The 27602-nt window shown below is 38.7% G+C and overlaps 1 protein-coding gene across 1 annotated transcript; it reads right to left on the bottom strand.

Moving 5' to 3' along the window:
• Positions 1-646: 646 nt before the first annotated feature.
• Positions 647-27250, bottom strand: LOC140159389 (uncharacterized). Its single transcript, XM_072182846.1, has 11 exons — positions 27213-27250; positions 16553-17934; positions 15079-15269; positions 14251-14476; positions 13079-13242; positions 10484-11094; positions 9338-9470; positions 7511-7693; positions 5964-6063; positions 4969-5037; positions 647-3963 (listed from the first exon to the last, which is right to left on the bottom strand). Exons 2-11 carry the CDS (start codon positions 17872-17874, stop codon positions 3894-3896), a joined length of 3069 nt encoding a protein of 1022 aa, XP_072038947.1. The 5' UTR covers positions 17875-17934; positions 27213-27250; the 3' UTR covers positions 647-3893.
• Positions 27251-27602: the final 352 nt, after the last annotated feature.

The following is a 27602-nucleotide window of genomic DNA, read 5'->3' as shown; positions in this document are numbered from 1 at the left end:
ATTATATCTGATGTCATATTGAAATGTTTCACTTAATCCCATTATCAAGAATTATTTAGCATTGTAAGCTCTACCTACATCTGTGCCAAATTTGGTGTATTTCCTATCAAAGAATGTAGGATTTCTCCAATATATTGCACAGTGTGGCTGAATGATGGTGATAAAGGATTCATGTGTTATGATACCTTTGCACTGTAAACTACGAACATGTAGTTTTCGTCCATTTTCAGTAATAGCAATGTCACGCCAAAACGAATCAAGCTATTTCCATGAAAATCACAGAATAAGTAGGAGACATGTGTGGCATTGTATTGCACTTATTAAAATTAGATACACTGTTGACTATATTTTTGATATTTTGTTCAAACATGGTATAAATCATTCTGGGACACCCTGTAATTGCCACTGTCGGGAATTGAACCCTAGACCACAAACACACCAAAACCAAAGACCCTATCCATGGGCTATTCCAGTTGAAATCCATACACCCCCTATAGAAGACATGACCTAAATCTCCCATACAGTGGGTGTAGATTTCAAATGGAATCGCCCATTCAGGCAACCCCATTTGAAATTCACACTCCCTGTGTGGAAGATTAAGGTCATGTCTATCTTAGTGGGTGTATGGATTTTAATTGGAATGGCACACTAGGCCATGCTCTTATAATATTACTACAAACCAACAATTAACACACCATACTTTTGTTGAATTCATGTCAATTTATTTAAACAAATGCAAATCATTGAATAATTGCAGAGTAAACATTTTCGTATAGAACAAAAAATTGCTCTTACTTCTAATCCTAAATTGCTACAAAATGGAATAGCAAATTTTTATCTTTAAACGTTTGACCCGTTTAATGTTATTCTGATGTACTTTGAAGTCCCAACATACCATGTTGAAGCATCTTTATTAAATACTTTTGCTAAATAATAAATAAAAGATCTTCCTTTAAAACAATACATCTGCTGTACTGTATCACACTACAGAAACAGAAGTGGGACTTTCCCCGCCTACATTGACCAAATATATGGGTTATTAAGTATTTAAATCAAGATGGTCTGATTAAGGGTATACGAGGTATTGTTGGTCAAAGCAGCCAAAAAAATAAATGTTCATTATCTGAATCAATATATTATTGAAAAATAACACTTTGGTGTTTTGCAAAAGTTCATTCTACAAATCATATACTTTGAAAACTTGCTTAATTTATTGTTGTTAATGAGTTATGTACGTTTTACAAAAGTGTTGTTGTTTCAGCCCTCTTTTACAACATAACTCAAGAACCACAGGACCTACAAAAGTATATCAGTGATATTTGAATTCTTCTACATGCTCGCTATGAATTGAGCAATGCAATTTTTGCTAAAGCTCACTACCATTCGCAAGATGCTGTGAACTACTTTTTTTTGCTGCTTTGACCAACAGTACATTGTATACCCTTAACAATCCCATCTCCACTTTGCCTCCATCAAGATTTTTGATCCATCGCCCTAACACCATCCTTAGAAGCAGGGGTAGCGCTAGGTTGCTTTTTGGGGTCCCGGACCCACCAAAATTGAGTTCGGAACCCCTGTTTTTAAATTTTCTGCAACTTCAGGGTTCCCTGCAGACCCCCAGTTTTTCAATCTAGCGCTATTGCAGACATACTATTTATGCTGCATTTGTGCAACTCAGACTCGCCAAACTCTACTTTTTAATTTTCTGCAAGTTCGGGGGTCCCTGGAGTGTTTAGTTCTAGCGCTACCCCTGCTTAGAAGGCAAGTATATTTCTGAAATAAATACCTACTCAAACAGCTGAATATTCCATTATATCTAATATTCTACATGTACATATAATGGTTGGGAAAATGTACATTTTTTTTTTAATTGGGAAATATGAAAATATTATGAATTCAAAATAAATTTACATCATCATCATACTAATAAAAACACATGAATTGATGACTTTTGCAGTATCGGTATCTCCCTCCCTTGAAGAAAAAAGAAAATTATTGAACATTATTTACAATTTATTACATGTACAAAAACAAATGGCTAATCTGTGTTGATATTTACAGTTACAATTCATGTCAAGATCCCGTATGTCTCTTCTTGCATCAATAATAGGTCCTAAAGAGATTTTTATCGAATCTAGACTCCATCATTTTTGCATCATGCTCTTGGAGGCCAAAATAGTGTACTCTGGATTATTTCGCCATGAATGTAATGCATGTGCTGATCAATGGGCTATTTCAGTGGAAATATGGAAGACATAACCTTAAATATCCAACACAGTGGGTATAGATTTCAAATGGAGTCTCCCATTCCGGTAATCCCATTTGAAATTCCGACTTCCTGTTTGGGAGATTAAGGTCATGTCTTCCATAAGGAGTGTATGGATTTCAACTGGGATAGCCTAAATGCATGCCAAACCTTTGTAATACTCAAAACTTCTTGTTCATATACAGACTTGCGCCAATAAATGCAACTACTCTATTTTGGTATCCACACTGACAATCCAATATGGTAGCTTTATCATAGTGTGAAGTACTTGGCTATTTAGAGTCTGAACACTTGCTAATCTCTGTAATCTCATCACAACCAAACATTTATTTACAATGAATATCACATGAATAACCCTGTCACTGAATTTGGACACATTAAAAAGAAAAGGCAAAGTGATTTGTAGTGCTCTACGCATAGGGATAAACCCACAAGTCTCATCCCACTTAAAATAGTTGTGCTGATCACTGTGGCCCAACACACACCATATTAACCATTTAGCAACATTCAGGGAAGTGAACACCCTATACATGCCACAATGAACCATCACAGCCAGGATCAGTCCCCTAAGTTCTTGTACAGGTAACCGAGACTATTCCAATTGATATCCATACACCCACTGTTGTATGCTTAAATTATAGCATTGCCCAGTGTGATAAGACCAGTCTTTAGTCTGACGTCTTGCGGTGATTTTTGTATAATCGTTAAGGCAGAGCTCTAATCCATCACATTTGCGAGTGATTTTCTGCAGAAAACAATAGTACTGCGACAGATGTCAGCAGGAAATTTGTCGGTGCATCTATCACAGTGGCTATTGTTTGCTGCAAAAAAATCGCTCGCAAATATGTTGGACTATAGCCTTTATGCTCCACCAGAATACAAGGGTAAAGTAGACAACAACAGTTAAATTAAATGGAACAGAAACTTGTGTTTTAATTGATGACACTTCCATTAGTGCAACCAAGATTTCTTCAAGAACTCTGTGGTGCAAATGGTCCTGGTAGACAAAGTGAGGACACCTCAATTCCAACTTCAGTCGGTCAGCGTTCAACTCCATGGATGATGACTTCTGGCAGGTGGATTATTACCAAAGGTCTGACATCATCCACTCGGTTGATGAACAGGTGTGTGGGATTTTTTGATGCATGTTAAAAATGTTGGTATTTCTATACAAACACACATTCCCAAGATGACTGAGCATGTATCTAGGCATACATGTATCGATTGATCACTGAATAAGTCGTATACAATAACAAATTTCATTTGGAATGACATTCACAACCTTTTTCATTGTACCTCAAAGGTTCCAGCATAACACAGTGTCCAGATATATTTCAAGTCCACATAATATCAGAGGGGTTAGTGCAGGAAGCCCTATCTGCAATAGCTGCCAGATGCCATATTTTTCTGTCGTGCTTGTGGCCCCTGAACATGTTCAAAACAAAACTGCCAACAGGTTATGTAGGTTTTGCTCTAAACATGTTCAGGGGCCAATGACACATAGAAGGTTTTCCTGCCCAACGACGATGTGTACAATATAGAATAAAGATATTGCAAAATGTTTATATGGCAGCTATTAGAGATAGCCCTTCTTGCGCTAACCCCTTGATTTCTGCTGGTTTAGATTTCATTCATTGCCAACCTGTTGATGTGCAGCTATTTGCTTAGTTGATTGTCTGGTCTGAATAGCTTGCATTCTGAAAAAAATGTAATGGATATGATGAGAAGCTGGAAAATGTGAAGTCATTATCACAGGTTTAGAGCAGGCTATTTCCGCTATAGTACGTCTTGTCTCAAGTTGAGAGTAACTCCATGTTTGATTTTGCAGTGACAGATTTGAATCGCACATGCTAATTTAATCTTGCGGGGCGTGGACCGTATACACACACATAGAAGGGCAATTTGTCCATACGCTGGCAATGAAACTGCATAAACGCACTGATTCGAATCTGGCAATACGAAATCCAACATGGTGTTACTCTCACCTGAAGACGAGACACACTATAATGGGTATAGTATTTGGCTTTTCCAGTTAGGGGGATGGGGTTGGAAAAAAAAAATTCTTGAAGTATTATATAGTGAATCCAGCACCTTTGGGTTTGCCCAAAAATTTTTGGCATATTGAAGCTAAAATGGTGAAAGTTGAACAAGTTTGCACAAAGAGCGCAAAAATTGGTACTTTTTAGGCCAAATATGAGGTTAATTTGATCAGAAACCCACATACATGTGTCAACATTAGAGGAGCGGAATGATTGCATGGGCAATCCCCCCTTACCAATGAAAATATTGGGAGGATTTATGCCCCCATGATCTACACCTATGAAAACACTAATATTGCTATGAATGTAGAGAGAATTTGGTTAGCTGCAGCTTGATACCCCACTTCAAAACCCTCTAAATTTTTAAGAAAATATAATGACAATTGGTGCAATTATAAAAGCTATAAATTGTAGCAAGAGATCGTGTAAACTTGCTTAGCCTTAGGTGTTACACTCTCCTGATGTGAGCGGTGGTCAACATCATTGACCACCGCTGCTGGTTACACTCTCCTGATGTGGTCAACATCATTGATTGGTACAATTGGTTAAGCATTGTACATGGTTTATACCCAAACGACAAATATAGATGGGCACCCCAGCCTGTGAGCATAGCTCCCACATGACTTTTACCTTTAACTTGACTGCGTTTCATTAAATACCAACCTCTTCCTTAGAATGCATCCTGGGCAGAACCACTCCTCAGTTGGCTGTTCCTCTATCTCTACACACACCCTGTGTAAAAGAAACATTAGAAGTTAATGGAGCAAGTTTTAAAATCAGTCTCTTGACCCCTTTGATGTTTTTGCTCTCTTATCCAGAGCACAGCTACTTGTTTCTCCTACACCAACCAATCCACTCACCCATCCATCAGGGTCTTGGCTAAGATTTGACAAGTACCTGCCATTTTCACCAAAACTCCCTGTCCGAAAGTTGACCCTGAAAACATAAATCAAACCTCTGAACCTTCTGGGGGTTCAGTCCGTCCAAATGGCTATTGCTATAGCCTTGATTTATTACTATTGTCTTGTTTTGAGTTCACAGAACTTATTTGAGCATTATTTTTAGAATTTAGCATCTGTCAAAGGCATTAATTAGTCCCAGGAGCAACCTGCCCATCCAAAATGACGGGGGGACAGGTGGCTGAAAACTCCATTCACCCACCCATCCAATCACATATAAACACCACACACACACACCCCCACACCTCATTCACTCATCTAACGCTGCATCTGAGCCCTGATGAGTTCTCAATAAAGCTGTTACCTTAAAAACCAAAGGTTAAAACTATGACCTACCCTCTCTGTGGTGTACTAGATCTACCAGTGGTCACTAAATATTTCGCTATCACAGGGAAGGGGCAGTTTCAGGACTTCAGTGATCAGTAGGTTTGAAAGTGGTTTGTGCTAAAGTCATAAGACTGAACTTTTGTCATATCAAAGCTCTGATTAAGATCTTTCACTCATCCACTCACTCAAAAACCCAATCGCAATTGTGGGCACTTTTGTCACGTCACGTCACTGAACCAAATAATGATTGTACATCTTTCTCTCTCCGTAATACTTGCTGTATATCCAATACTAGTTAAAGTTTAAATTCTTATAATCCTGGCAAAAATATCACAAACATTTAAGAAAATGGCATAAAAGTTATATACTCACCAGTGGAACCAGTTATTACATGAGCAGCAGCGTATCATATGCAGTTTGCCCGTCACCTTGTCGCATAGGCCACACTTCCAGTCATTACGTTTCAACTCAACTATTCAAAAAACAAAATCAAATACTAGGGTCAAATATTGATTTCAAATATTTAAAAGAAAGTTGTTTTTCCACGTAGAATAATTCCATAGTTATAAAATCCATTTGTGACACCTTTTACTCACAATAAATTTTTGTCAATTGCGGATTGTTTTAAATTTGTCATTCTGGGCATCATTACAGATTCATGAAGAGAACAAGCTATTCCAACTGAAATCCATACACCCCCTGTGGAAAACAGGACTTTAATCCCTCACAAAGGGGGTGTAGATTTCAAATGGAGTTATCCATTCAGGTAACCCCATTTTACAATCACACTCTCTATATGAAAGATAAAAGGTCATGTCTTCCATAGGGGGTGTATAGGTTTCAACTGGAATACCCTGATATATTCATGTGGTGGTGTTAGCAGCTGATTGGACTGAAAAACCTGAAAATAGAAATGTCCACTTTTATTCCATCATTCCATTTGTACCAAATATGAATCTTCTGCCATTATTCTGCTAATTGATCTGAAGCATTTTATCCCAACCTTGAATTTTGCAAGACCCTTCGGAATTCCATACCATGATGTGCCTTAGACATTGGTTAAAGACTTGAATTTTTATTTATTTTATTTTATTTTACAAATTCGGCTAAAATACATCAAAAAGCAAAGTAGAATTACGCAATACATACAAAAGGAAACAAAAGTGAAATAGACCCAATGGGCTAGCCAGGAAGAGTCAGAAGCATCAAGTCACTGTCACCAAAAGGTGTGACTCCTCCAACCCATTGGGGCAATTACATAAAAAAGATATACTATTGCACTATTTAAACACATTGTGTGTACATCACAAGGATGCACCCGCCAGCCACCACATGTGCCTCCCCCCACCTACTAGCCAGGAACAAAAACCAGACCCATGCCACGTGGAGGCCACTCCAAATCATCCCCAAGCCACATTGCCTACATGAAGGAATACAGAAAACATTCCCAAACCAGGCAACCCGGGGACGACCCCAAGCGACCGCGACCCGGGTCGAGTCCGGCACCCACCCAAAGCCAACAAATGAAAAGAGACACATGCAGCAGCCGACAAGCCCACCCTTCCGATATGGATGTACACATTATTACAAGATGGAAATAAGGTTTAGAGATATCTAACTGTATCTGAAATTGATGACGGATAAAGGCTCATAGAATTTTATACTTCAGTGGCCCTTGGATATTTGAGAAGACACAAAAAAAACAACTTTTAATTAAGCTGATCGATGTATATCTGCATCTGAAATCATGTAAGCATAATCAAAATTTGCCTTTTATCAAGACTTCATTGAGGGATTAGACAGCTTTATTCCGTAAGCTGTATGATCACTGTGTTGATACTCTGAGTAAGCTTACAAGAAGGTAATACTGATGAAAGCTTTTGGAGTATCATTATCCTGATAATTCCAAACTTTCTTACCAGCACTCTCTAGCAGATACCAGGCATCTCTCTCCAGCAACACTCTGATAGACGTCATATCAGCATCTATGACCTCATCTGGAAGCTTAGAGCAGATGATCTCTACCTCCTCTCTGTTGATGAGATTACCACCGGATAATAAGCGATCCATCTGATGCTTCTCACATATCAAGGACAGTGTGTCTGTTGGATGAAGAACAAAGTAAAGTAGTTAGGGGTCTTAATGATATTAGGCCATCTTAATTTAATAGTTCGTCTCAAAGCCATTCCCAAGTTAAAAACCTCATGTGGAATGCGGGTTTTTTTAAGGTTTAAAAAAAAAAAATTTTATCTGTGGGACAAGCTTTCTGACAAGAATAGACCACCTATTCATCTCTCAAGGAGGTTTCACTTTGGTCAAGATGGGATTTTATTAAGATTTACAGTTTAGGCTATTTTGACGAATGACAATCTCAGATGTGAGATTTTGTGTGGTGGATTTGGAAAAAAATAGAACAGCGGAAAAAAACTGAAATTTACTCAATCCAGCTGGAATAACATGCAAAAAGCAGTCAATTTTAATAATGTGGGCAGGGGCTTTGACACAAACTATTAAATCAAGATGACCTTACTAGGCCTGTTATCGACTGTCGTATGTGTCGTATTATCGTCGATATGAACAAAGCTAAATTTAGTTCGCTAAAGGTAGTGCCTCATGGACAGGGGCTTAGCTAGAGCCTCGGGATCCCATGGACAAGGAGCATTGCGGGCCCTTTTAACATCTCCTTTATCAGCCCTATCCCTAACCCTGGACTTTGTCCACCCGCTTGCTACGCCCCTGCTCATGGGCAAATATTTAAAACCTAAATTGGCACCAATAGGGTTAGGGCATCCCATATTTACATAACATCTCTTTTGTAAGTCTGATACCCAGTGTACCATACTGTGATGCCATTGCCAAGGAATTTAATGGGCAGGTGGTGTCAAGATGCGAGCCATGGAATTATGGTTAGGGATAGGGTTAGGGCATCCCATACTTACATAACATCTCTTTTGTAAGTCTGATACCCAGTGTACGATACTGTGAGCCAAGGAATCTAATGGGCAGATAGTGTCAAGATGCGAGCCATGGAATTATGGTTAGACATCCCATACTTACATAGCATCTCTTTTGTAAGTCTGATACCCAGTGTACAATACTGTGATGCCATTGCCAAGGAATCTAATGGGCAGATAGTGTCAAGATGCGAGCCATGGAATTATGGTTAGGGATAGGGTTAGGGCATCCCATACTTACATAACATCTCTTTTGTAAGTCTGATACCCAGTGTACGATACTGTGATGCCATTGCCAAGGAATCTAATGGGCAGGTGGTGTCAAGATGCGAGCCATGGAATTATGGTTAGGGATAGGGTTAGGGCATCCCATACTTACATAACATCTCTTTTGTAAGTCTGATACCCAGTGTACGATACTGTGATGCCATTGCCAAGGAATCTAATGGGCAGATAGTGTTAAGATGCGAGCCATGGAATTATGGTTAGGGATAGGGTTAGGGCATCCCATACTTACATAACATCTCTTTTGTAAGTCTGATACCCAGTGTACGATACTGTGATGCCATTGCCAAGGAATCTAATGGGCAGGTGGTGTCAAGATGCGAGCCATGGAATTATGGTTAGGGATAGGGTTAGGACATCCCATACTTACATAACATCTCTTTTGTAAGTCTGATACCCAGTGTACCATACTGTGATGTCGTTGCCAAGGAATCTAATGGGCAGATAGTGTCAAGATGCGAGCCATGGAATTATGGTTAGGGATAGGGTTAGGCATCCCATACTTACATAACATCTCTTTTGTAAGTCTGATACCCAGTGTACGATACTGTGATGTCGTTGCCAAGGAATCTAACGGGCAGGTGGCGTTCTCTGCCGCAGCAGGCACAAGGCGATATGTAATTACTGGCATGTCATCCTCCTATAAAGAACCAATCAAGTAAACTATGATTAGATATTTCTGAAATAATTTACTTTACTCCTAAGATGTTGATAAAACTTGCAAGAAATACTTGGAAGTACTCATCAATTTTCAAAGCCGATTTTGCATTGAAATATCCAGAAGGTAAAATAAAAAGAGAAATCAAGGTCACTCAGGTGGTTGTTTGGGCGATGGCATTTGCACAAATGTTATTACAGATTTTACATTAAGGATGACATCAAAACCCAACCGCAGGTCAACCATCGGCATCATGGCAGTAGGCCTGCACGACTGAGTCGCCAACAGTAGAAGTCGCAACTATTTGGCGACAGTCGCGACTACGACTAATGATTGCCAATTGGCGACTATTCCAGAAAGTTCAACAAGCAACAAAATTGAAGTAAAGATGGGTTCTAAAACTGCTAAAAATTGTCTAAGAACTTGTGCTACCGCCTTGAAAATCATCGTGAAAGTTAGTTACATGTTTATCTTAACCTTATTGATTATAATTTTTTGAGTCGTCATGGTCGTAACTTGTCAGTTGTGTGTACAATAATAATGTCCCCGGCAATGTCCTGTAATCGGCCGACTGTTTACTGCACAAAAAGTGTATGTTTTAAGTGTATTCTGAACAAAAAAATCAACTTGAACTTCATGCAAATTTTGACCTTTGATAGTCGCCAACAATAGTCATAGTCGCGATTTGGGTGGCGATTAGTCGACTACTAAAAAAGCCTATGTCGTGCAGCCCTACATGGCAGAATAACACTTCTCTTTTGTTCTGAACAACAGAAACCAGGACCAAATTTGTTAACTCACCAAAAGGATGTACTGTAACAACAAAAGTATGTGGGCACCTATTAAACTGGAATATTTTGCACTCAAGAATTCATTATACAGTTTTTGAAAGCTGTGTATAACCGTATATAGTATACATTATATACCCTACTTTTGTTCAGCTTGTTACCCCAATAAAACATTTTTCATTAGGCCTAATTGCGTCTCTTACTCACCCCTTCCGCTGCCTCTGCCGGTGCAGGTACACGTACATCAGAGTTTGTGTTGTTCTCCATCGACTCTAATATATTCATAGCGCTCTCTGCCGCAATCTCTATCGTCGCCACCTGTTCCCCTTGTGCACCTGTCTGCATCGTCACCACTTTACCATCTCCCCCACCTGCACCATCCGCTATTTTCAGCACCTGTTCTCTGACCGGACGAGTACGCGACGACCCTTCCCCGTTCACCCCGGCAACATTTGGCATCTCTTTGAAGACATTCAATGCCGCTTTGACGTGGCTCCCTGCCGTCAGTAGACTGTCGCGATCTTGGCAATCTTTGCAACTTCTCGCGACTTGGTCCAGGTCCCCTAGAAGGGTATCCCGCAGCGTCGCCACGTTGGTTGTGACGACTTCTCCCAGACGTTGCAGCGATTCCACCGCTATTTCAGTTTCGGATTCTGTGGCACTTGGAGGAGGGATCCAATCAAATTCAGCGCTGTCAATTTCAATCTGCTGATCATCGATGCTCACCCCATCACCTTGTTCCGACGGAGGCAAGTGCTTCTTGACAATTCGCTGTATGTTCATGAGGTCTTTTTTTGTTAATATACTACTCCTTGTACCTGCAACGTAGAGTAAGATTCAGCAAATTTTCTGTCAACACCAGCAAAGAACATGAGAACATAAGAATGAACCAAATGGGGTATTCCACTTGAAATCCATTACACCCCCTATGGAAGACATGACCTTAATCTTGCACACAGGGAGTGTGCGTTTTATATGGTGTTACCTAAATGGGTGGCTCCATTTGATATCTCCACCCCTCTGTGTGAGAGATTACGGTCATGTATTCCATAGGGGGTGTATGGATTTCAACTGGAATAGCTCAATATTTTATCGGGCAAACTTTCATTTAAGAGTGCTTACTTATTTGTGATTTGCATTTGAGACAAATTAGACTTCTAGAAATAGTTTAGTTTAATATCTTTATTGCACAAAATATCAAAATGCGGTGTGTGGTGCAAAAGGGCAACCCCGAACAGGCACGCAGGCCCACTGGATGGGGGCCCTTATACACACACCAAAATAAAAGAACTAAAAATACACAGTACATAATTATAAGCATATTTAAAAAACACTATAAAATACATTAAAAATACAATATAATACTAAAATTGAGTTGCCAAATATAGGGTAAAGGCATCGCATAATTCAATAAACATTAGTGAAATTGCACAAGGTAGGTAAACTGATAAGTTCACAATTTGCAAATGTTCCCCCGCACAAATCCAAAAACACCTCGGCACAAAGATCCCCTGCACACCCCAATGACGCTCCGCACCACACCACACCGTAGCACCATATCAAATTGACTGATCAACTCTCACACTCCTCATCTGATTCCTGCTGGAACTTGACGTTGGTGGCGTCAATTTGAGAAAGTACCACAGTGCAGCACGAAACGCCACCGAGGCATGCCTAAGACCTCCATACCGAAGCATTTCCGGACATGTACAGAAGAAACATTTGCAAATTGTGAATTATGAACAATCCTGATGAAATAGATTGTCTATCTATAATACCTGGTACATGAAAGAGCAAATTTGTTGGCTAATTTAGTGATATTTCACAGAACACAATTCAGGTTTTGATTCATAACGAACCAGCAACAAATAGACACATTCATAGGTTCAGCAAGCAGGGCCATCTATTAAATCGTTGTTGTTCTGTCAAAACCTCGTAACCCCAATAGCTGCTAGGTGTTAAATATGTACAATATGATATATCATATTGTACATATTTAATACCTAGCAGCTACTGGAGTTACAAGGTACCACATTACCAACATGTTTTTTTGCATCCAATATTAATTACTTGAATGTTTATGGAGTCAATGTACATTGACTAATGAGACTAATGAGTTTTAATGAGTTTAAATTAAACAGCTGCAAAAAAGATGTTTTATCATGTCTCTTTTAATTGCACAAGTGAAATCAAAAACAAAATATCAATCAAGATACACATGAAAATAGCTTTGAATAATGTGCTCTATACTGTACAGTGAGTCATACATGCCATAACATGCCAACCCAAAAATGTTACTAAAAAATATCATTTTAAGGCCTGGAGTAGATTGATATATATATATAACATTAAAATTCTACTAACTGGAGGAGAAAGGGAGGAGCTGAAGAGGAGAAGAACAGGAGCAGGAAATCTAGAATGGAAGAGCAGGAGCTGGAGGAGAAGAGAAGGAGCTGGAGGAGAAGAGCAGGAGGGGAAGAGCAGGACGAGAAGAGCAGGAGGTGAGGAGCAGGAGGGGAAGAGCAGGAGCAGGGTGAGAAGAGCGGGAGGGGAAGAGCAGGAGCTGGAGAAGAGCTGGAGGGGAAGAGTAGGAGTAGGATGAGAAGAGCAGGAGGGGAAGAGCATGAGCATGAGGGGAAGAGCAGGAGCAGGATGTGAAGACCAGGCGCAGGAGAAGAGCAGGAGAGGAAGAGCAGGAACAGGAGGGGGAGAGCAGGAACAGGAAGGAAAGAGTAGGATCAGGAGAAGATGAGGTGGAGAAGGAACACGGAGGAGGAGGAGCAGGATTGATTCCCTACTTACCTTGTTTCAGACCACTTTCATGGTATTCTTGCAAGATATGGTCCCACTTCTTGCCCTTGACTATCTTGCTAGCAATCTCTCTCTTGTCTTTGGCTGGGATCTTGAGGTATTCCAACTGAATAGGATGACCATGATGAGTGATGCATGCCTCAGCTTGGATCTCTCTGCCAGAGTCAAACAAAGAGTTTGATTTCCTTTGTTACTTGTGTTTAACATTTGCAACCTAATTGCATCCCTACTGTTTTTCCTACCTTACACCTGTTTATGCACCCTTGGCAGGCACGGTGGCGCAGCATTCTAGGACTTTGACTCATAATCGTAAGGTAGCTTCAAGGTTCGAGTCCATGCCGTATCAACGTGTTGTACACTTGGCAAGGCTCTTCAACCCTATTCCCTCTCCTCACCCAGGTGTATAAATGGGTAACATCTTTATAACAGACTCGCTGTGGAGGAGGTATAGACGAATCCGACAAGCCACATTCCTACACCTCAATGGCGGCCATAGTTGGGGCCATCCATCCATTTTACGCGATGCCACAGTATCATAGGCGTGCAGCGTTTACCGCTCCTGTGACGCGGCGCAAGTGCTACGCGCTCCGATGCGCTCGCGATAGTGGGCATCATGGATCGCAATCCAAACGAACTAAGCTAGTTTGGCGCGGATGGCCCCAACTATGACCGACTTAATCCTGACCATCGCTTGGCTCATCAGATTCGTCTATAGGTGTAGCGATCTCCCCGCAGCATTATTATATGGAGGAGTCTGGCCCAATTGTTTCAAAATAGAGATGGGCACTCTGGCCTGTGAGCATAGATTGTCCCCTTTACCTTTAAGTATGGAGTTGTATACAAAATATATTTTAAATAATTAGAAAAGCAGATCTGGACATCAAGTTTTGATAGCTGATATTTCTTAACAATTCTTAAATTTCTATTATTGTGTATTACAATACTGTTTTGCATAGAAAATGTTCATTTCCTGGGAAGGAAAGCCAAATATCCCACAATGACTTATGTATTTCTTTATTTTGACAAAACAAAATTTCTCTCAAGATGTCAAAATTTCCAGGGAAGGATTTTCCTGAATTCCATATTTTTTTCCAAGCATGTTGGTATCACACATTAATATAAAGCCCTCTTTGTGATTCTCATCGCACAACTTCAGTACTTACCCTGTTTTCTTGTGCTCGAGGACATTGATACCAGCTGTGCAATACGCCCCCATCTTTGTCGTCACTTTGCGTCTCTTTCCCGTGCTCTTTGAGTTGTGGAACCCACTCCGACTACAATAATAGCGATGCTTGTTGTTAGGGCCCTGCGTGTTGACGCTAGCACCTCTGGTCTTCACAAAGTTAGCACAGTTCTCTTTCTCGATCTTTTCCTTCCATAATATGAATTCTGAAAGATAAGCGGTCAAGTAACTTGAAGGTTAGGTTAGCTTTCAGTGCTTAAATATGTGCTGCATCTAAAATTTAGTCTTCAGAAATATATACCTCTATATTGAATGAATTTCGGATTTTTATGGCCCCTTTTTCAGATCTCGGAGGATTCAAAGCCATGGTGAATAATAATGAGGCTCAACTTCAATTTCAGGACTCCTATCATAAATAGTACTAACATTTTGATTGACATCTAGAAAAGTTCGAGCAGTCTGCATTTTAGTACTGATAGCAGTCCACGGTACCAAGTGGACGGGAACTGACTTGAAATATCATGCTCAAATTGATTAAAATTGTGGTATACATCTTCTTCAATTTTAATCTCATTTATGGTCAACAATTCATCAATTAATAATCAATCTGTAATGCACACATTTGCACTTGGTATGGGCAAATAATTGTCACAATTGCAATTATGTATGTTTGCCTTTGTCTAAGGTAAAATCAATTTTGGGACAGGTTTTCAAGATAACTTTGGACATTTTTCGGCTAAGAAATGTTGCCTGGTATACCTCTGTCTGATTTAAAATATCAATTACTAAAAAAAATTGAATTACTCACCAGCCATGTTAGAAAATGTGGCCGTCATCATTGTCATAGGTATCTTGTGTGCTTCTGTGATATGTTCTCTGAGGACTTCAAGACGATGACAGTCAAATCCACAGCCTGGGTTTTGACAGTGAATTGGTTTGTTGGCATTGACAAGCTGTGGATGCTTGGCAAGCCGATGCTTGTAAAGACCATTGCGATTTCTGCAAAGTAAAATTTTTTAAAGTGTTAAAGACTGATGCAGTATACATTACAAATGTTAAGAAAAACAAAATGATGCAAAATGATGAACTGGAGACCATGGTCTGAATGCACTATTTTCGTAGACAACTAGAATTTCTTGGTTCTCTGCTTACACAGTTCTCAACAAAATGTATCAACCTCAATGCCTCCACTTTGACTTAATTTTAAAAACAAGAATTTAGCGGTTCTCGACACCAAGCATTGGCTGCAATGCCTCCACCTTGTAGCGCATCATTTTAACCAGTGTGATTTCACTTAAGCCCAAAATGACCTTCATGTCATATGCATCACTAATAACCCTGCAACAGTCTATGACGATTTGACCCCGAATGACCCTGAATGACCTTGTCATTTTTATCTTGTTTCGGTGGTCGTTCCCACAAAATTTTATGAACCTGCAACAATCTATGGCAATTTGACCCTGGATGACCCCAATGTTTACAGAGCAGCTATTACATATAGGCAGGGACAGGCGATTTGCGCGGAAAATAATAGCAAATTGTGCGGAATTGCGTGGAACTCTTTTTTCAGTGCAAATCATGTATCCCTGCCCATAGGAAAAAAAATAGCCAATTGCGCGGAAAAAAAGGTCCGCGCAAATCGCATGTCCCTGCATATAGGGCCTTCATGCACTGACCCTTTGATATTAGCCGTTGAAGCCATACCTAAAAAACTCTACCTAATTATAGAGGTGAGACTACTGCTGTGATATGGTCTTACTACAAATCCCCTTTTGAGGCACTGATCAATTAACATCTCCCTTGGCGTACAAGACTAGTGATCACTGACCAGTTATGTTGTATACAAATATTCAGATATCCAGAACATGTATAAGGGGTAAGTGACACTTGATTTACACAGGCATGTGCCAGGGATTATACCCAGCTGTGAATCTGGCCAGGAGAGGTTATTATTAATTAGTGCGCAATTGGTGGTTTTGGCTCATTTCTGTTTAGAAAAGAGTGACAATGGGTCCATTTCACTAAACTTTGAACCCTTCGTAACTCATTACTCAAGTAACCATTCGTAAAGTTACGAATACCCAATACTAGACATAAGTTTACGAAGGGTCCCTGTAGTAAATCCCTATTACTTACGAAGGGTACCGTTCATAAGTAAGTTTAGTGAAATGGAACTTACAACTCGTCGTAAGTTAATTATCGTAAGTTACAAACGATTTCGAGACTTACGAAGCTTCGTAAAGTTGAGTGAAATGGACCCCAGATATGTTGAAGCAACTCACCTGTACACTTTGCCACATATACCACATTTGCGCACGCCAGGACTACCTATTGTTGACGACATCAATGATTCTTGATCAAAGGACACATATTGAATTTGCTGACCTTCCCCTTGTTGTGGACTTGATTGTATCAATGACACAGGTGTGACTGCAGAATCAAATGCCTGGATCAAGATGCTAGTCTGGGCCGATGTAGGAGTTTCTGGCGAGGTACCCGGAGGCAGTGGTGTGCTGGATAACATAGGAGGGGAGGGGCCTTGATTTGGAATGGGCGATGTGGCAGATGTAGGAGCAGAGGTCACAGCGGCTACTTCGCTAACAGAAACAGGGATTGGCTGCGCAGATGGATCTACTTCCATGGGCTGCTCTTGTGATTGCGCATTGTGTTCAATTATTTGTAGCGCTGAAGTCATTTCTTTCTGTGCTGTTTCAACAAGAATAGCTGCAGCTTGCTGAGCTTCCAACGAGGAAGCTGCTTGACTGGTCGCTGGCTCCTCAACTTCCATAGAAAGCACAATAATTTGTTCAGTACCTTCTTCTGTTGTTACTTCTTGTACATTATGTGTCTCTTGTTGAATGGGTACTTGATGCTGACCTGGTGGTGCCTCTTGTACTATCTGTATCTGTACATCTTGCACTTGAGGTGGTTCCAATGGTGCTTCTTGTGCTGGTGCTGCTTGAGCAGGGGGTTCTGACGGTACTTCCTGAACCTGTACTTGGACAGGGGGTTCCGACAATGCTGCCTGAACCTGCACTTCAAGTGGTTCCAACGGTGCCTCATGTACCTGTACTACAGGTGGTTCTAATTGTGCCTCCTGTACCTGTGCTTCTGATGGTGCCTCCTGTACCTGAGCTTCTGATGGAGCCTCCTGTACCTGAACTTCTGACGGTGCCTCCTGTACCTGAGCTTCTGAAGGTGCTTCCTGTACCTGCGCTTCTGACGGTGCCTCCTGTACCTGCGCTTCAGGTGGTTCTGATGGTGCTTCCTGTACTTGTGGTTCTTGCACTTTAGGTGGTTCCGATGATGCTTCTTGTACCTGCACCTCTTGAACCTGCACTGCTTGTGTTTTAGGTGGTTCTGATGACTCTTCAGCTGCTTGAGGTGCTTGAGACTCTTCTGTTGGTTGAGGTACTTGAGACTCTGGTTGAGGTTTTTTAAGCTTGTCTGCCGGTTGAGATTTTTTAGGCTTGTCTACTGGTTGAGATTTGTTAGTCTTGGCTACTTTCTTTGGAGATTCTTCAACTTCAGATTGCTCCTCTCCCACAGTATCAGCTGACCTGTTCATCTTGTTACTCAACCGAGCTGACCTTTTTGGAGGCATGGTTTATCAATGGCAGCTTATTCGGATAAAGAGTCAAAACTTTTTTGCTTCCAGAGATTCCTAAAATTTAAAAGAAAATAAAAAAAAAAAAGAAGAAATAAATGAATTAATCAATTTCATGAGAAATAAAAACATATACTCTGAAACTAGCACATCCTAACCCACATTTTTTGTTCCAAAATTTAAGACAAATTTTTGATGCAGGAAGCTTTTGGATGTTTGAGTTTTAGCACACCCATTCGTACCCAATCCAAAATCAACACACATTGCTTACTACATGGCAGGCTAGTGTGTCCATGGCATTAGCATATATGGTCTTGTGTCACAACCTGGGGTACCTTTGTGTTACATAGTAAAAAAATTAAATGAATCAAATATTTTACCTACACATCTCATTTGAAGTGGTTTATCCTCCTGAGCATTTTGACACCTTTCTTATGAAAATCGGTTAAAAAATGAGCGAGTGCCGGCAAAAACAATCACAAAGTAGGGAGGATGTAACCCCACCTCTTTTTTCGACATTTACAATCATTCTGAGCAAGTATTGGTCTTTTAAATGAACTTTTGTATTTATTTACTTGGTTCAGATGTTTGGGAGTCCATTTAGACATTTTTTTACTAGATTCAAATTTTTAATGGTGGTTTTAAATCAAATTTACGATATGAATCCCTCCCCTAATCCTCCTCCCCTAATCCTCAGCCACCCTTGGCACATTTCATGCCAAACGTCATAAGAAAATAAATAAAATATATTTTAAAACAGGATAAAAACATGAGTAATCTAGAATAAATTAGCCTCAATTTAAGACCTAATTGAATCTTCTAAGTCAAGGAATACTCAAGAGACAGTGTTTTGAAATCCAAGCTGCACATCAAAATGTAACAAAGCCACCTTTTTGGGTACCCCAGTATATGACACAAGATCATATGTTGTCATCCTCGAGCAGGCCCTCGCATGTGCAACCTAATGCAGGCATCACTGTGAATCTTGGACCCACCGTCCTCAAGCCACGGCACGCTTCACCATCTTACTGATGGTAAAGCTTGGACTTAAAGGTGAACCTCATTGAAAATAAAGTTATATATCAATGGAAAGCTTATGATGTCAGGAAGCAGAAAAGAATATTTTTTATTTGCATAGCGTACCAGGCTAGACATAATCTCCATGCAAAGATTGGATTTTGGCACCCCCCCAAATTACAAAACGAAATCGTTCAAATTGGGCGCTTTCGTTGATGACGTCAGCCCAGGGACACACAGTTACTACCGGGTTTGATTGTAAACACAATGTCCGTGTATTACTGTGGCATGCATCGGGCCATGCACGAATTCAGTCATTGTCAACTTACTTTACATGAAAAATATCTTCAATAAAATAAGAATAATATGAAGGAAATATCATGATCAAATTAAGAATGAAGTTCCTGAATAAAGTGTGTGGATTTAAAAATGGGAAAAGTGCTGGCGGGGTGATTTGGGATAGGCCAAGCCATCCACGATATGCATAGGGAATATTACAGTAAAGCACGAAGAGCGAAGATTCGCGAAGAACCGAATGAAAACAGATTACAAAAAATAACTGCTAGTACTACCAGTTCAGATCGTCACACCAAGTTGAGATGAACTTATCACAATGAGAAAATGAAGGAATAGAATAAGGTACATGCACAGGATTTTTTAATTATTTCTTAGCTTTACAACCGGTCATATATGATAGGCGAACTCGTATAGAGATACATACGGGATGAGCTCAGTGACTGACTGAGTCTCACTACGCCGAGTGTTCAGTATCCGCGACTGTACTGTATTTGCAGACAAAATGACCAATTTGATATTCACATTCTGATATTTCCAACTTATTGCTACTTCATCAGCAAAATTTATTCCTGTAAATGTTCCAAATATAAGGGAACGATTGATCAAATTTGCTGAAACACCCCATGAAACACAGAGGACGAAGCCCCGAAGCGAGTCGCTGTGTTTGTGCATATCCGTCCCTGCACTTCAGCAGCAATTTACGCATCGTGTTCGGTAATGCATAAAACATTAATGTTTCACTTTTTCAGTACCGTACACTGATTGTACTATCATTAAAGAATCATGACACAAGTGACAATATTTTAATTTTATTCAGATTTCAGAATTCCATCAAATAACGGTCTACTAAGCCTAAATTGTATTTATTTTATAATAAAGTATCTGCCCGAGTATCTGTTTCTTTCAATCGCGATTGTGTGGAAAGAATGTATTACCGCAATCGCTAAATATGAAAACCTTTATATGGGCTGGATTTGATGAAATCGGCGGTTTTTTATTAATTTTTGGATTACTGCAAGACGATATTTTTTTAATCAGACATTTTACAATGAATCAAGAATATATGACAGCGTTCAAGCTTTGACTTACGTTTGGCGGACAAACTGTGAAAAAAAAGTATTAAGGGGTGAAAACAGTCAAAATTCTTGATTACTTAAATGTTTCTAGGGGTAAAATGTCACATATTTTCAGATTTTGGCACTTAGACCCCTTATTTTTCACTGATTTTGAGAAAAATTCATTTTTTGGTCCAATTTTGGCTGAAAATGGCCGTTTTGGGGTGACAAAAATTTTGACTTGCTAATTTCCTGTGAGTGTATGAACATGAAAACTATCAAATAGTGCCTAATTTTCTATGCTAAGTGTGTAACAAGGGTACAATTGTGATATTAAAAGCATTGAATGGGATCCATATATTTCTTTATTTTCAGTAGCAGGGTAGAAACTCAAAGGTTCGGGTGACAATTGGTTTGGAATAAAGTATAATATTCGCCTCATTTTCGATTTGAAAAGGCCATATCTCCGCAATGCTATGAGCTATAGGGATGTTTTAAGTGTCATTTTGCTCAGTATTTCAATAGCTAAATGTTGATATAACAAATAAGTAAGCTAGATTTACAGAAAAGAAAATAACTTGCAATATGCTACCCCTACCCCTAAGAATTTTGAGGGCGTGAAAAAGTAATGGATTTTGTTAAAAATAAGTCCTTCAAAATGGAGATACTTAGAGCTAAACAAAGAACATGTTGCTCTTACCAATACCTTTCTCTAGAGCAACATGTTTTTTGTTTAGCCCTAAGTATCTCCATTTTGAAGGACTTATTTTTTTAACAGAAAATTTTCCCTCAAATTTGAGGATTTTGGGCAGAAATATGCCTGTACAGTGCTATGGGGAAAATTTTCAAGTTGATAATTATGCATTTTTTATGTCAGATTCAGTTTCTACACAAAATTTCACCCTAAAAAATGTTCCTTTAAGTAGGATATCTTTCACTTTAAGTTTCCACCATTCTGTCCGCCAAACATAAGTCAAAGCTTGAATGCTGTCATATAGGGAATGTCACAAACAAGTATTTAATTTGTTATTCGATCATGTTCATTCAGTCCATGACATCGGTAGCAGCAAGCATTTGCGCATGGGATTGATCCCAGCGCGAAATTCAAACTCAATTACACAGTTATACCCAGCCAGTTATGACTAATTTTGTCAAAAATTTACGGAAAATTTATGTGTTGACAATAATTCTATTATTTCTAATATATATAGAAGGAACCAGCAACTTGAAGATTCCTCTAATTTCAAGCTTTATTGTGAAAATCAGACTTGCCGGGCAGCTTGCAAAGTACAGGAAGCAAGTCTTGTTTACATCGCTTCCGAAATAAGATCACGTGACTCAAGAACCCTGAGCTTACGTCACGAGCATTCCCAAGGTCATAGACAATTGATTTGGGTGCTTTTTGGGCGCCTTAAAAAAGACCAAAAATTCAATCATTTTTTAATTTTTCAGCTTTATTGGCCATCAAAAAAAATCGGAAAAAATAATTTTTAATATCCTGACATCATAAGCTTTCCATTGATATATAACTTTATTTTCAATGAGGTTCACCTTTAACAAATGATTTACTGGATGAAGCTTGAACTAATAAAAGATTGGTCAAGGTAAAACCTGACCTAAGCTTTTGTTTTATGGTGAACTGATGGTGAATAACTGAACCATCTGAAGATATGAATGGTGAGACAATGGAAAACTTTTTGATGCATGGTGAAGCTTGGCCCAACAGTGCAGTGAAGTCTGACCTTAAGGGATCTAAAATGAGCGTTTATTGCGTTTCAACAGTATTTTTTATGGGACATGAGAGCACCTCAGACCTATCGAATTGCATTCTGAATACGAAGCATGTCTTTCTGCTATCAAATAATTTTCATTTTTGAAAATCACAATATAATACAAATTTTATGACAAATTATAAAAATTTGATATTTTTCAAATTTTGATATAACAGTCCTCAAGTAAATTATATAAATCTAATGATATATTCTTAAAGTGTATGTAGCAGGAAGGAAAAGTTTACGGTCAATTGAAAATTTTGACCTTTCATATTGAAGATATGGATTTTTTTCCCAAAAGACCTAATTTTTTTGGTGTTTTGGGAAAAAAATCCATATCTTCAAAACGAAAGGTCAAAATTTTCAATTGATCGTCGGCTTTTCATTACACCTACATACACTTTAAGTATAAATCATCAGATTTATAAAGTTTACTTCAAGTACTGTTAAATATCAAAAATATCAATTTTTAATGATATTTTTTTGCCATAAAATGTGTATTACATTGCGAATTTCAAAAAATCAAAATTATTTGATATCAGAAGGACATTCTTCGTATTCAGAATGCAATTTGATATGTCCTACAATAAATACTGTCCAAACGTTCATACCCCACCCCTTAATAAATCTATAAGCAAACAGTGAAAGCAAGGTGATGCATAAACTTGTATACAAAACCATGAAAGTGAAAAAGGGTGAATGCTTGAGGGTAGGTTCAAGGTGCTGAATGACCCTTGCAAAATATACCAACCCTAATCACAGACCTTCCTTGAAACCTTTTAGTAAGTCAGTAAGTTAAGGGGGGCCCTTCTCACACCATCATCTTGGATACAAATTTGTTGAGTCTGTGTTTGAAATTTGGGGGTGAAATTGCAAAGAAAAAAACTTTGTCCCAAATTGGGACCCTAAACATAGTCCGTAATGTTGGACATTCCTGTCCTGCAAATATCTGCTTCGAGGATGACAACACAATGAGTTTCGGTGTCCCTCCACCTTACCTGTTCTAGTCTCTAATGCTGGTTTTATACTTTCCTGCCGCTTGCCGCTCTGAAGATAAATTTGCTTCACTGCGCAGTCACACTAGAAACGCTTGCGGTGACCAGCGGCAAGCCGATATATCGATCACTCCACCGCTTTGCCGCGGCGGTATCACCGCTGGGAGTTGAATTCAAGTCAACTCGGAGCGGTGCCACTCTGACGTATGAGAACAAAACAACCTTAACCAAAACTTTCTTAATTGACTGTTTTACTTATTTCTAATGTTTCTACAACTTTTGGATACAAATAAAATACCTCTACGATGTCATTGCTAAAATTTCACCTTCAAGGTGCAGAATTCAACAGGTTTTTCCCCATGATTTGACCAAATTTTTTCTTAGAAATATTCACAATGTAAAAAGGTGTTTCAATTTTTAGTAAATACCTGATAGGATTGCGCATAATAGGGCTCTACCGATATATGGCATTTGCCTACCGATCCGATATCAATTTTATAATATCGGCCGATATCCGATCCGATATCAGTAAAAAAATAACAAAATCTTATACTATAGATGCATTGGTTTTCCATGCATTTATTATGTGATAGATGATGAGGTAAGCACAAGTTAATGGTTTGCATATTATTGGATAACAAACTGTAATTTTTTTGTAATCATTTTTTTTTTCTTCAAATTAACTGTGAATGATCCTAGCTCTTCAGAATAGGTCCAGTGGTTCTCCAAGTTGCTGAAAACTTTGAAAAAATTTGTAAAAAAATATTTTTTTTAACCTATATCTGATCCGATATAGTCACTGTTATCGGTTTTCCCTATAGCCGTGTACTCCGAGCGGACTCCCTAAAGTCCTAGTGAGTAGATTTTCTTGCAATATTTGGCCTATTTACCTTCAAATGTGATCCCTACATGTACTTTGATTCCAGTAGAATATGCAGCGTAGTAAAAAATCAATTTTTGGCGTTTCTGATCGTCACGATGAAACAATTTTCAGGGCAAAATCCAACGTGCCGTTCTCGGTCGCATTTGTTTAGTCGTCGGTAAGATGGGAGGAGCTTACGGTGTACTTAATGATGGGAATGTTCTATTATGCGTAGGGGAGAAAGATTTATATTGTTGTGTTTCGCAAACATGGCTTATTTTTTAATGTGCTATGTGCATATGTATAAAGAAATAGAGAACTGTATAAATTATTCTTGAAGGAATCTGAAAACACTTTATATCTCTGAAATGTGTATATCTGTTTTGTATTTTTCCCCTATGGTTACGATATCGTTGATGCTGGCATATGCTATCCATTATGCTATTTTCGTGACACAAGTATGTCAACAATGACATGAATTAGCCAAGTGACTTGCAATCTAGAAGATATAGAAATAGTAATGCTAAAAGATTTTATTTAATTATAATAATATTATTGATATTTTTGGTGGTACGCTGATTAATAATGATATTGGTGTGTTTTCGATATGTGAAAATTAGGTGGCCATCAATTTTAGCGTTTATATTTTCACGCGTGACCTTGTTGTTAATCTAATTACCAGTCGTTCAAATCCGTATTTATTGCTGGCATTTTGGGCTTATTTATTGTTGCATTGGCAACCCTGGATATTCCTTGTTGTCGCCTCACTCCCTATGCCGTTAACGCACTGTACGTGTGATCTTCCCGCATCACGTATGTCACCCACTGAATTATGAAGTGTTGCTAGTTTATCTCACCATTTTGGGCGCTGACCTCAGTGCTTACCAATTAGTGCGACTGGTAAATGCAGGCTAAATGTTATGTTTGCGCATGCGCTGCGCATGCGCAATAGCATTTGTTACATTTCACTGATTTCAGTTCGTGATCATTTTTGTGGGGCATGGTGAGAGAGAGCGGCGTCAGTAAATCATCTTTATTCGCGAAATTCGAAATGATATTATGCGTTTCAAGAAGTAGGTAAGAATACCTCCAATAGGTTAGATCTCAGTATGAGTACAGTTGTATATGCATAGTCCAAATTTCAAAGAAATTTTTTAAATGGAATAGCGGCAAAAGTCTAAAAGCGTATTTCTCCATAGAGATAGCGTGTAAATCAAATTTACACCCAAAATGGGAAATACGAGGCTCTAATGGACATAGGAACGGCGTCCATGAGCCTCAGCGAGTCTAATCCGATACCGCGAATACCGGGCCGATACGACATCAGATACCGTTATCAGTTGAGCCCTAGCACATAATAGTCTTTTTGTCTTTATCATAGGGTGTAGCAGTGCAGTTCTTGGAATAAAAAAAAATTTAACAAATTTGATTTAAATATTTTAAAAATCTGATTTTTTTATCTAAAAAAAAATCAGCAACCCTGTTTGAAACACACTGAAAAGGTTTATTTATTTATTATTCGACCAATAGACACAACTATGCAGCAATGAATCACACATTAATTTAATACATCGAGGGTTGAGAACCAGAAATCTAACTCACTAGGCTTTCTGGTTCTCAACCTATTTCTATGGTACCGTGTTTAATCCTGTTACATCATCACTTAAACGGCAAATTGCTAATGAAATCTAGTAGAAATTGATGAAGCATGACATGACACGGTGTAAAGCAATGGAAGTTCGGCAATAAATACAGCCGATCATGACAGGCGATTGCATAGTTCGCAAGGCAAACTTAAAAAAACCGGGCAAAACAGACATGTCATTTATCGGTATGACATTTTCGTTATTGACGCTGCCCTATTTTAAGTTTGCACAGAAGAGGCATCTCATTTTTAGTGCATCGATTGTCAGTAAATTGCACATATATACTCACTCTAAATTGTTCATCAAACTAATCCTGCGTTCCTTATGAAAAGAACCATATGCTGCATTGTATGTACAATCACCAAAAAAGATGAAAACGCATCTAAAAAATTTGGTACGTGCAAGCTTACGGGACTAAAATCAAAGTCACAAAACAGCCTATAAACAAAGTGACGTCATCGCTTTTCCACAGAGCCAATGACGTAGCGCTGACATGTACCACGTGACACCTGATCATGTGATATTTCATATTTACGGCACTAAAAGTTGAAGTTGCATTGAAATTGTGTGCTCAGGAAAACTTATTTTTTCTGGATTCATAATGGAGTATTAATTACAATTTCAGCCATGCACGCTTAGGTAAGAAGTACAACAACCTGTGTAATTAATATTATGACAAACATGCAGATATTTAAGCTTCTGGAGCCTTGTACTGTTTATTTTTTGCTCTAATTGAAATTACGTTGCACTCGCTTTCTGCATACAGATCAACCCATACCGTACTAGCAGAGCTAAGTACGGTATGGGTTCCTCGTACTAGCGATTGCATAAATAATGTTGTTTTAACTTTTTATACACTTCAACTTATTTTAGAATGTTTAAATTAGGCAACCTTGGCTTTGTTTGCTCTAAAAGATACATTTGACTCATCAAAATAACTATCATCCAAATTATTTTATTAAAGTGTTGCAAAACAAACTTAGTGATGACAAACAGCAGAAACTGAGAAAGTCAATGTCTGTTTTTTGTGATCCTGTATCCTGTATCCTGTATGGGAGATCCCGCCTTTTGTTCAGGCGCACCGCTGATATAGCGTAAAAAGTTACATGTAGAACAACAATTAACAATTGTCACTGGTTTCACCACCACCATTAAACATTCAATTGTTAGGCTCACTGCACACCTCCAGGCAAGGGAAAGTTCAGGTGAGGAGCAATAATGCATATGCAACGGAGGAGTATGAGTTTACATGTATGATAATATTGAGCATCTGATTAGGGTCATCTGATTAGGGTCAAGCGAGTGCAACATGGTGATCATGTTTTGGTTCCATATGAGTAAAATAATAAAAAATAATAACCATATTTCATTTCTTTACCATTCATTAAGGTTTGGCGTATGGTAAAATTCTCAGATTGATCAGTAATTTTGCTAAAATAATGCATTTTGGACGACTCGTGATTGCATAGCAATTTCAACATGCACGCATTCGGACAAAAATGATGTTTTTAAGCATTACAGACAGCCCGTAACCCGCTCATTTTTCGGCCAAATGATCACAAATATGCCACTGAAATACAATTACAAATATACTGTAAATATTAAAGACCACTTTCCAAGCCACCCAGGTGATATTTTACAATTTTGAAGGATTTTCAGGTCAAAAACCAATGCCAACATTCACAACTTACTCGCTCGTTTTGGATCGTCGCTGCAAGAGAAAGCGCCGCCAACTGCCAATCAATTATGTGTTTCTAAAAAGAACATAAAACTTCCTAATTAAGATCGAATAAATACTATTTTTATTTGTAATGAAAGCTGCTAAAGTTAAACAGTTATTGAAAGCTCCTAAAAACATTTAATACTCTGAAAAAACCTTTTACATATATTTGTTATTATACAAATTTTATAAATTCACTTCACCTAGAAACCTTAGAAAAAAATCAGGAAGTCCATCCCCTGGAATAAATTTATTTCATCAGACGAGTAGTGTAGAAATCATTATATACAAAGGCTTCAAAAATGTTTAAAATTACATTTTTGCGATGTTTTATATGATAGGTTACACTTATATTATCTAA

This window comes from Amphiura filiformis, chromosome 8 (assembly GCF_039555335.1).
Source record: "Amphiura filiformis chromosome 8, Afil_fr2py, whole genome shotgun sequence".
Classification (NCBI taxonomy): domain Eukaryota; kingdom Metazoa; phylum Echinodermata; class Ophiuroidea; order Amphilepidida; family Amphiuridae; genus Amphiura; species Amphiura filiformis.
The sequence above is the reverse complement of the archived record's forward strand: the minus strand, read 5'-3'. Positions and strand labels throughout refer to the sequence as shown.